At 34.2% G+C, this 11,748-nt stretch overlaps 1 protein-coding gene across 1 annotated transcript in view; it reads left to right on the forward strand.

Annotated features, from left to right (window-relative positions):
- Positions 1 to 434: 434 nt before the first annotated feature.
- Positions 435 to 11,748, forward strand: part of LOC107704732 (SEC14-like protein 2) — a 20,348-nt gene continuing 9,034 nt past the window's right edge. The window contains exons 1-9 of the mRNA XM_016507722.1: positions 435 to 578; positions 970 to 1,045; positions 3,950 to 3,993; positions 5,863 to 5,925; positions 6,948 to 7,136; positions 7,696 to 7,791; positions 7,892 to 7,952; positions 8,110 to 8,193; positions 8,798 to 8,904. Coding sequence (XP_016363208.1) covers positions 525 to 578; positions 970 to 1,045; positions 3,950 to 3,993; positions 5,863 to 5,925; positions 6,948 to 7,136; positions 7,696 to 7,791; positions 7,892 to 7,952; positions 8,110 to 8,193; positions 8,798 to 8,904 — 774 coding nt within the window. The 5' untranslated portion in view covers positions 435 to 524. The remainder of the gene's footprint in view (positions 579 to 969; positions 1,046 to 3,949; positions 3,994 to 5,862; positions 5,926 to 6,947; positions 7,137 to 7,695; positions 7,792 to 7,891; positions 7,953 to 8,109; positions 8,194 to 8,797; positions 8,905 to 11,748) is intronic.

Consider the following 11,748-nt stretch of genomic DNA (forward strand, 5'->3'; position numbering starts at 1 on the left):
ATATATTATTATTATTATTTTTATTTTTGTTTCTTACACTAATGTAACAAACAATCACTATATATAACTCATAATAATAATAATAATAATAACAGCAACAATAATAATAATTTTTAATATTATTATTTATATTGTTTTATATGTAAAAGCATTGTTTCTTCCACTACTGTATTTATAACAAAAAAAAATAATAGTAGCTAATAATAACAATCCACTAAAATAAGTCCACTAAAATAATATATGTAGCAAACTATCACGTATACTACTACTACTAGTAATAATAATATGAATAATTACATAACACATATACATAATCTATCACATATCTTGATGTGATAGATTATGCATTAATTTCTTAAACCGTATAATATGGATGATTGCTCCCGCAGCGCCCCCAGCGGTAGAGACGCAGCGCAGCTAGTGGGAGGGACATGAAACATCATTGAGCGCTCGGCTCGCAGTCTCTCTCAGTCTCTGAGTCTAGCTGATTTTTAGACAGTTATTCCTGGTGTACTCGTGGAGACATGAGCGGACGAGTTGGAGATCTGAGCGTGAAACAAGCCGAAGCTTTGGCTCAGGTGAATTATTATTCTTTTATTTCTCTCAAGAGTATGTCGTGGATTTTGGAATGAAACATTCTCCCGGTCAGAGAGGCCACACACTCACCGCAGATGAAAACAGACGAATCGCACTCGTTCTGAATGCAGAATCAGTAGACTTTCATAAGAGTACAAAAGTGTTAGTTAATCGCTGTGTAATCGTTGTGTAAATTACGTAACTGCTCAAGTTTGCAGTGTTGCCAGCACGTGAGTAGATGTTGCTAATGGATGTGCATGTGCAACTTCTTACAGTGACATTGCATAATTATTCATCTGTTTTTTTTTTTTTTTTTTTTTTAAGTTTCGAGACATGTATGTATGTGCAACTTCTTACTGTGTCATTGCATAATTATTCATCTGTTTTCTTAAGTTTCGAGAAAATGTTAAGGATATTCTACCCCAGTGTCCATCCCAGAGTGACCACTTTCTGCTCCGATGGCTGAGAGGTGAGCTACTTCACTCACATTCATAATGCACAACGAACAATTAGTAGGTTAAATATAAATTTTCTACTTAAGTTCTTGTTGAATGAAAGAGAGAGAGAAACTCCCTCTGTTCTATACTAATATATACATAAATTATTATTTTTTTTTAGTTTGAGAAGTCTTAAGTCTTTGTTTCATAGATATCAATATTATGACAGGCATTGATAAGCTTAATTAATGTAAAAGAATGTGCATGACCTATAGATTGTGGAATGATTCTATTAATCTATAATGACAACTATTAAATCAAATCTTCTAAACTGATACTGCCTAAAGAATAGAATTGTATAGAATGATACAATGTTTTATAAAACGATCATGTCTATAGAATAGAGGCACAAAATACAATTTGTTAAAAAGAACCAGATAGAATGATACTATGTATAGAGTCGAATCTTGCAGAACGATTTGGCATATTTAATATACACCCCCGGTTTCACAGACAAGGCTTAAGCCTAGTCCTAGACTAAAATGTAAATCTGAGCTGTTTCAACTGAAAGAAACTTGCACTGACGGATCTTAAAACATGTCAGTGCCTTTGTTTTGTCTTAAGATGCACACCAGTAATGCTTTTTACTAAGGCATGTTTATAAAAATTACTTAAATGTCCTAATTGAACTATGGCCTAATCCTGGTTTAGGCTAAGCCCTGTCTGTGAACCCGGGCCATAATGTCATAGAATAGAATCTCATGGAATGATACAGTCTGTAGAATAGAATCATAGGTTTCACACGAGATTCTAGAAAGAGACGACATGTCCTGTACTGACTCATGTTCAGACAGTATGAATCAGTGTAATCGGATCAATGCTGCGTGTATCTCTGCAGTCAGGAACGGCGAGGACGAGTTCAGAGAGTCCTGGAACTCACAATACATGATCGATTAGGCCTTCACGCAGTGTTATGGTTAGAAATGTTCTAAATTGTAAGTTATTTGAATCTTTATGGCTATTTCATTTAGAAAGCGCACACTGAAAAAGAAAAGGTTTGGGGTTCAGATTTAACTGGAGCGTTAGTTAAGTTTAATATTTAAGTTCCTCTAAGTTGATCTTTTGTTGCTCTGTTGAAAGTTTTCTGCTAAATGTATATGGTCTCTAAACTTTTAGCTGACCCTCTATAGAGTGGCGTTTGGACTGTTCTTGTGACTGTTCTTGGGTTTTGACAAAGGCTGTTTTGTGTTTCTGAATGCAGCCAGTCTTCTGCAGGGATTTCTAGTCACCAGACAGAGACTAGCAGCACAGATTTTATGCAGGACTACTGATGGAATTGCTTAATTAGTATATTCATGTAAACAGTGACGCCATCTAGCATGCATGATGGAAGCTCGAGAATGTCATTAATCATGACTCTGAATGTTTTTCTCTAAGTGATCTGGGTTATTCATATATGTACTTCTGCATACCAGTATTATAATTTTTGTGCTGCGTTAGAGACTGTTGACACATGCACATTTCGTTATTAAAGGCTGTAGCACCTCACAAGTGTTGATAAGATAAACACCCGATTGTGAAACACGTCATTGAGGGTCTGCAGTGATGTGATATGAGTTCACTGCTGTATAAGATTGAGTGCACGGGTGCTGTAGTTCATGCGTTTGCATTCATGCATACATACAGTGGGTACGGAAAGTATTCAGACCCCCTTAAATTTTTCACTCTTTGTTATATTGCAGCCATTTGCTAAAGTCATTTAAGTTAATTTTTTTTCCTCATTAATGTACACACAGCACCCCATATTGACAGAAAAACACAGAATCGTTGACATTTTTGCAGATTTATTAAAAAAGAAAAACTGAAATATCACATGGTCCTAAGTATTCAGACCCTTTGCTCAGATAATCGCAATTACAATTTCAAGAGAATAATCGACAATTATGATTTGTCATAATCGTGCAGCCCTAAATACAATTATTATTGTATATTAATATATTTCTATTTATTGACTATTTATTATTATTATTATGATTATTATTATTATATAATTTCAACTACTTAGTTTGTCTTTGCTGCTGCTGATAAATAACTAAAGTACTAACTAAATCTAGTTAGTTTGATTAATGATGTATTTAAGAAGAGAAGGCACTGTATCCACCGTTAAAAGTCTTCATAAGAAAGCGGTTGACATATCCGTTCCACAATCCACTGAGCGCTTATGTCGGCTGTGTCACATAATCTCCTTTATGAGTATTAAATACTTACGTACGACTCCATGTCTGACTAATTCTGGGTCAGTCATGTCTCTAGGCCAGTCTGGTACAGACAAGTGTGACTAGATGACAATAAAACTAATCCACTGACTTTACAGGACTGTGGAAATGAAATTGGGTTGGGTTGAATTTGTAATTAATGTATTTTGTGGTAATACTTGTTTGAGGATAGGCTTTTCCCTCCAAAGTATGCCTATCTACAGTACATGGGAATATGCTGAAGGTCAGCACACTGCGACCTAACTAGTCTGCTCAAGAGCCTGCAAACTTTCCTTCTTTTCAACTCAACAGTTAATCTGTTACCAAGTAGTAACTTTCAGTGGCACAAGGCTTCCAGTTATGTGCAGGTTATCTTGACTGAGTTAAGACGCATGAAAGCTTGTCTTGCGGACTAAGGATGTTAAGGAAAGTCATGTGCACAGCATGTTTGCTCTTTATACTGTGAGTGTGCCAGTTTATTAATGGATTTTGTCTGTGTACTAGTCTTGTGGTTAAAGATTAGGGCTGGAAACTAATGGTTTGTAGGTTCAAACCCTGCAAGACACTTAATCTTCCTGTAATAAATTAGTTATAATGGATGAAAAACAGTTACATTTAGTTTTTGTTCTCTCCATTTCTATACTAATCTTTATTTTGAAACTTGTCTGTCTTGTTTTACAGCCAGAAATTTCAATCTTCAGAAAGCCGAGGCCATGCTGCGCAAGGTATCACACAAACTTACTATTTCATTGAGTTTTTCAATATTTACACTACTGTTCAAAGTTTGGGATCAGTAAGATTCTGTTTTGAAAGAAGGTTATGTTCACCAAGGTGGAAAAATAATATATATATTTATATATATATATATAATTACAGTATATACTAAATTATAATACTATATAAGAAGATAGTATATAATAGTAGTAAAAATAAAAAAAAATATTAATTTGTATTTTTTTCTGTGATTGCAAAGCTGAATTTTCAGCAGATATTTTTTTCTTATTATTAGTTAAAATAATTGTGCTGCTAGATGAAGTGTGAAAGTGATTTATTTTTCAAGAATTAAAGAAGTTAAAGAATAGCATTTCTTTGAAATAGAAAACTTTTGTGATGTTATAGATGCCTTTACTGTCACTTCTGATCAATTAAATGCATCCTTGCTGAATAAATATAATTAAAAAATATATTTATTTAAAAAATGTTTTACTGACCCTTAAGTTTATGAACAGTAATGTATATCATCATATTTAAAGTCGCTATTAATTCAGTGTATAAACAAACTCTTTGTATCTCTAGTTCTGTAATTTAAGTTCACAATCCTGAGTAATGTGTAATTATTTAACCTTTGGGCACAGACTGCATCAAACTGTACAGAAAGAAGAACATTTCTGTGAATCTCTGGATTCATTAAGTGTGATGAATTTGGGTGTGACTGACCTTCACAAAGCCAGGCTTTATGTCAGCATTGGTGTACATTACCCAGAGGCTTTAAAGGGGTCATATGATGTTGCTAAAAAGAACATTATTTTGTGTATTTGGTGTAATGAAATGTGTTTATGCGGTTTAAGGTTAAAAAAAACACATATGTTGAATAACTGTATGTAATATAATCTCACTAATATTAGGCCCTGTTTACACCTGGTAAAACTCTTGTGATTGGATTTCAAAGAGAGGATTGCTGATTTCATCACTTGTTGATAAAGCTCAAAAAACAACAAAAAATGTCAATGTTTTATATAGAAGTCTCTTATGTTCACCAAGGCTGCTTTTATTTGATCAAAATATAGTAAAAAGAGCAATATTGTGAAATAGTATTAAAATTGAACTAATTGTAATTAAAAAAAAATAATTTATTACTGTGATGCAAAGCTGAAGTTTCAGAATTTTCCAGTCTTCAGTGTCACATGATCCTTCAGAAATCATTCTAATATGCTGATTTGCTATTCAGGAAACATTTCTTATTATTATTATCAGTGTTGAAAACAGTTGTACTGATTAATATTTTGTGGAAACCGTGATACTCTAATATTCAAAGGTTTAGAGTCATGTAACTGAAGACTAGAGTAATGATGCTGACTATAAAATAGAAAAAAACTGTTTTTACTGTAATTTAGGTAAAATAAATGCAGCCTTGGTGTGCATAAGAGATGACTTAGAATGTGGGACAGATAGCAGTTCTGCAGTCAAGTGTGCTTTTCAGGTTTTAAATAATGAGTCACGTCACTGCCTAATCACAGCTTATGGGCGATTACAGCGTGATCATTCTATGCTATTGGGTGTTCAAAGTGCTGTTTGCTTTCCCATTGTGTGAGTGATGCTTCTGTAGTCCATGGGTTTTTTATTACAGACCTTTTGCTCGCCATCTTGTTGTATCTCTGAACTCTGTTACCAGTATCCATTGAACCTCAGGTCAAAGCACAGCAGTATCTAACTAACACACAGAGACTCAGGGCGGCAAATTATGTTGTTCAGACAGAACTGATAACGCTGTCAAAGGTTGCTGTGATGCTAGTTCTCAATCCTGATCATGTAAATACAGTTTTAAGGCAAACACACAGGCATGTTTTTAATCATGTGTTGTTTTTCATGTGCAGCACATGGAATTTCGGAAACACATGAAAGTTGACACCATCCTTACGGAGTGGCAGGTGCCAGAGGTATGACACATTTGTTTTAGGATAAAAGAACACATGTATTTCATATATAACATATCTGTTTTTTTTTTATTATATATTTTTCTGTTGTTCAAATTTGGGATCAGTAACATTGTATTATTTTTGAAAGAAGATTATTCTGTTCACCAAGGCTGCATTTGTTTGATCAGAAATACCGTCAAAAACAGTATTATTGGTGAATAGTATTTTTTAAAGTTGTTTATTATATATTAATTAATACAGTATATGGTACAGCTGAATTTTCAGCATCATTACCCCAGTCTTCAGTGTCACATGATCCTTCTGAAATCATTCTAATATGCTGATTTGCGGCTCAAAAACCTGGTATTATTATTATTATCAAAAATGTAAATATTAGATATTTTTATTCTTTTCAATGTAAGAGTTTGCCATTGATTTGGAATTTGGTGCAATTTGGAATGGACGTTTTAGTACATTAATCCATAAAACAGGCATGTTTTATTGACCTCAAGAATAGAACAGGTGGTTTTTGCTACTGTACCTTTAAAGGGATAGTTCACTCAAAAAATGAAAGTGTCATCATTTACTCACCCTCACGTTGTTCCAAACCTGTATGAGTTTCTTTCTTCTGTTGAACACAAAAGAAGATATTTTAAAGAATGTTGGGAAACAAAGGGCTGATGGTAGCCATTGACTTCCATAGCATAAACAAAACACTAGAAGTCAATGGTTAGGTTTGGTTACCAATATTGAAACTCATACAGGTTTGGAACAACATGAGTGTCATTTTTGGGTGAACTATCCCTTTAAGACTTCTGTGCATATGACCTCTATTATGATGAAATGGCTGACCTGCCCACTCTCATTATAAACATGGTCATTTCTTAATGAACATTTTTTGTAAGTTAGTAGGTTTCAGTAAATATTGTACGCAGAGTGGGATAGGATTTTTTCAATGTTGATGTTTAGTATATACAAACTCTCCTGTCCCATTTAAGAGATTAATTGTGTTATTTACTCTTGATGTTTATTTTTGTGCTCAGGTAATAGACAAGTATCTGTGTGGTGGGATGTGTGGCCATGATCGTGAAGGGAGCCCGGTCTGGTATGATGTCATCGGACCTTTGGACCCTAAGGGTCTGATGCATTCGGCGTCCAAGCAGGACTTAATCAAGTCTAAAGTCAGAGACCGTGAGATTCTGCAGAAAGAGTGCGACCTACAGAGCGAACAGGTAGGTGTGCAGCTGTGAGGAAAAACTTTGCAAGTGAATGTAAATGCATTAAAATCTATTTTTTCCTCCTATTTAATTTTTTTAACCATCACCATGTCCCTTTAGGGACTTTGTACAATTGCAAAATATGACAAAATAATGGCAGTATAATTTGTCATGCAGCCCTATACTGTATATAAAGAATTTTAAAATGAAAACAATCAAAATAAAACACAAACTATGAAATATATTATGTTTACTTGCATGCCATGTGACCATTAACCAACATCAAAATAACCAACTGTTGATATGCAAATAATAGTAGTTAAATTATTGAAATGCTATCCTAAATTCTCAGAGTGTACTTCAAATAAATATTTTACATCCGGTGAGTTCAGCTGACAAAAATGTTTAGAAACCCTGAACAAAACAAACTGAAAAAAACACAAAATCATGTAATTTATTCTAGACTTATAAACTTTTACTTTCACCAAAGAATAGAGGTTATAATGAATCATATCATGGTTTTATGCATATTTAATAGTTTATGTCTGTCTGTTTTCTCTTTCGTCTCTCCCAGTTGGGTAGGAACATTGAGTCCATTACTATGGTCTATGACTGTGAAGGTCTGGGAATGAAGCACTTATATAAGCCTGCTATAGAGACTTATGGAGAGGTGTGTGTTTTTTTTTTTAATGTGTCTCAATTATTAATATATTTTTTAGTTCTTTCAGTTGCATTAGGCTCATATTTATGTCTTTAATGTTTTTTCATAGGTTCTCACTATGTTTGAAGATAACTATCCAGAGGGACTCAAGAGGTTATTTGTCATTAAAGGTCAGTAGTATTTTCGAAACTTATTTCAAACTTCCAAAGTTATTAATTTGGAATATTTTCACACCTAGGAGTTATTTAATAAGCAATACATATTTTGCATGTCACTGTGATATACCACTTTTGAAATATCTGAATCTCAAGACTGTTTCTGTTGCAGCACCCAAACTGTTTCCTGTGGCTTACAATCTGGTGAAGCATTTTTTGAGTGAGGACACTCGCTGGAAGGTCGTCGTACTGGGATGTAAGCGAACACACATATCTTACTGCACTAATGTCTTTTCAGGGACCCTACGCAGTATGGAAAAGTATGGAATTTGATTTTAGTCATTTCTAGGTCTGGAGAAGTATGGAAAAAAAAAAATCGAAGAATACAAAAAATATTTGTGTTTCTAGACCGTTGCCCCATTCTGTGTTCTAAAATATGAAATTGGGAATTTCTAAAAATAAATGCATCATACAAGCAGAATGTTTTTCATGTTGCTTTAGTTTCCTAAAGGAATATTCTGGGTATTCATCTTGATTGTGTGCATACTGTATGTTTGACATTCTATCAGTATTTTTACACAGTATTTGCTCAGAATTCTTAAAAACAATAGAAACAGAAAGGCTGTAGGTAGTTTTTAGAATTGATGCTAGGCTAGGATGAACAGACCAAACCAGCAAGATTATTGTACAATGCTTGTGCCGTTCAGACAAACTGGCATTGTCAGTGACTATTTTATACCCTCTAGCTCGCTTGCCAAACTTCCATTTGAATTATTTGCTGTAAGTGTGTTTTGTGTGTTTTGTTTGTAACTGCTGAGCGTCAAAATTCTCAACAGAAGCTTCTGTTTCTGTCTTCTTAGCAAACTGGCTGGAGGTTTTACAGAAATACATCGACCCTGAGGAGCTCCCAGCGTACTATGGAGGCAAACTGACTGACCCTGATGGTGACCCCAGATGTAGAACCAGGGTGAGTAAAAAACAAAGGGCACACATCATTCTGAGTGACATTGACTTGCTAACGAGCTAATGTTCAGGTGTAACTACACACAGTTATTTTTTCTTTAGTCAAAATTTAATGGCACTTAAGATATTAAGTAGGGATGCACGATCTTGGATTTCGCCGATATCCAATATGCCGATAATTTTCAACTCATTTTGGCCGATAGCCGATGCCGATACGATATATAATTATTTTTAATTTTGGTTAGTTTTTAACAGGAACTTATTTGTTAGAATTAAATAAACAATAATAAAGTTATTTTATAATGACAGTACATTGAAGATTTGAAAATAACTATAAATAAACTATATATTAATCACTGCATTTTTTTTTTTTTTTTCAGAAAGATGCAGTGGTAACCTTAACATTTTATTTTATGATTTAGCATTTGTAAATGGTCTAAAGCAAAAGAGTTGTAAAAATTCTGAAAATCTTTTAGAGCTCATAATTTGTTTAAAAAATATAACATATTACACATTAATGAATAAATCAGTAGGTATATATAAAATTATTTAATTGAAGTGTCTTGATTTTTTTTTTTCATGTAAGCTATAGCTTCTGACCTTTAAATCAAAACATACTCATGATTTTATGGCCTCAATTACTGCTTTATTTAATCAGAAACACAGTCTAAATATTATTTGTGTATTTTGCTTTCATTTTATTAGAAGTAGGCCAACAGCACCCCCTACGGAATTAAAACTCCTTACTGAGCGGGCATTAGGACCCGGGGGAGGCTGCCGCTGCATGTGCTAGTGTTTATTCTATACACCAAATGCGTACGTGTATTCTCAGTTTAATTGCAGCGATCCAAAACACTGAATCCAATCACCATTGACGTGATCTAATCGCACTGTTGACATCATCTAATCGCTAGCACACCCTGAGCACATGTGAGTTAATGTATTCCTCTTATCGGCAAGAGATATCGGCATAATTTTTCATATCGGGCCAATGCCGATATTTACATTTAAAGCCATTATCGGCCGATTTCGATATTGGTCCGATAATATCATGCATCCCTAATATTAAGGAAGCTGCGAAATCCACATGAGAATTAGTCAGCAGTTTCTGTTTAACCTTGAGGTCTAACCCATGTGCAAAACCGATTTTCTCGATTGACATAGAGCATCCTCTGTCTGATACTTTACTCTGAAATCAGCATTGAAGTACTGTAGGATTCTTGATTTTAGAAATTTAAAGAATTTCTGAGTTTGATTGTTTATTGAACTGTTTACATCTGTGCTGAACTGCACTCAGATCACCTGTGTAAAATATTGAGAGGTTTCAGAGAATGCATTTGAAGTTAAAGGGGTCATGAATTGAGAAACCAAAGTTCCCTTGATCTTTTGACATATAAGAGGTCTTTGTACTATAAAAACATCCTGTAAGTTTCAGAACTCAAACCTAAAAACAGCTTATATTGAAGGCAGTCTGCCAAAACAACAGCTTGTGGAATGTATGACTCTGATGTAATAGTGTGGATAAGCACTGCCTCCGCAGAAGAAGATCAACGCCTGCTTCGACATCATTGCCTGTTTAGCCCCGCCCACTGATTCACGCATGTAGTGTGAATAACGAGAAAGGCGAATGCAGATCTGCGCAGAAACCAAACGATAAACCAAACGCGGATTCGTTTACAAACAAGGCAGAATTTGACGTGGGATTTTCAAAAAGATTGAAACTGAAAGACGGTGCTATGCCGACTATATTGGATCCGTGATAACATTATAAGTGGCCTTCAGAGAACAGTACAAAATAAAAAATAAAAGCAGTTCATGACCCCTTTAAGATAATTTTTAAACCGTTGTGTTTATATTTGCGACTTTTTATCTCACAGTTCAGCCTTTTCTTTCTTGCAAGTCTGACCATTTTTCTCAGTATTCTAAGTCTGCATCTCGCAATTTAGTTTTTTTGTTTCTGCCATGAAAAAAAAATAAAACGGGTAGTTGCATCTTTTCATCTCACAATGTTTTTCTTGCAAATGTGAGTTAACATGCTATTCTGACTTTTTCCCCCTCAGTTTATATCTCGCAATTCTCAGAAGTTCAATAAAAAAGTCTGAATGTTAAGATATAAACTCAGAATTGCAAGCAAAAATGTCTAAATTGTTAGATAAAAAGCCACAGTTACCTTTTTTTTATCCCATGGCAGAAATGATCTTCCATAGTTAAGTAAATATTTAATTATTTATATTAGGGGTCGACCGATATGTGTTTTTCAGGGCCGATGCCGATACCGATTATTACAGATCAAGTAGACCGATAACCGATATTTTGAACCGATATATATGTCTGGTGTAAAAATTAAAATTAATGTCAAAATTAAGAATAACAAGGGCTCTGACAAAAACTGCCTTCCCTGGTGTTGGTTGAGTGTAGTACTCCCACAGTAAACTCTTTATTTTAAAGAGTTAAACTCTTTATTTTTTGGCAAACAAAGGGTTTACCATTAAAATTAAAACATGGAAGAAATAGCGTATTGTGTGATTATTCTTTTAAACAAAAGTTGTAATAATTGTTGTAGTAGTCAGGGGTTAAAGCAAAAAAAAAAAATCTTTTGACTGAAACTTTTTCCTCGGCCAAACCCCATTCCTCAGCCATACCTGTCACACAGTTTAAGAGCAGTTTTTCTTCTTGTAATCAGGAGCGCTTGTCCTCCGAATTCAAACAAAAATGAAGGAGCACCTTCTGATCAATAATAAAAAATTCTGATCAAAAATTAGCCTTCCTAATATGAGATGAAGTGATTTACAGGGGCATTTTCTTTTTACCTTTGCAATGCATCATTTTCATCTGTAAAATTCAAAAA

Source organism: Sinocyclocheilus anshuiensis, unplaced genomic scaffold (genome assembly GCF_001515605.1).
Source record: "Sinocyclocheilus anshuiensis isolate Anshui unplaced genomic scaffold, SAMN03320099.WGS_v1.1 scaffold117, whole genome shotgun sequence".
Classification (NCBI taxonomy): Eukaryota; Metazoa; Chordata; class Actinopteri; order Cypriniformes; family Cyprinidae; genus Sinocyclocheilus; species Sinocyclocheilus anshuiensis.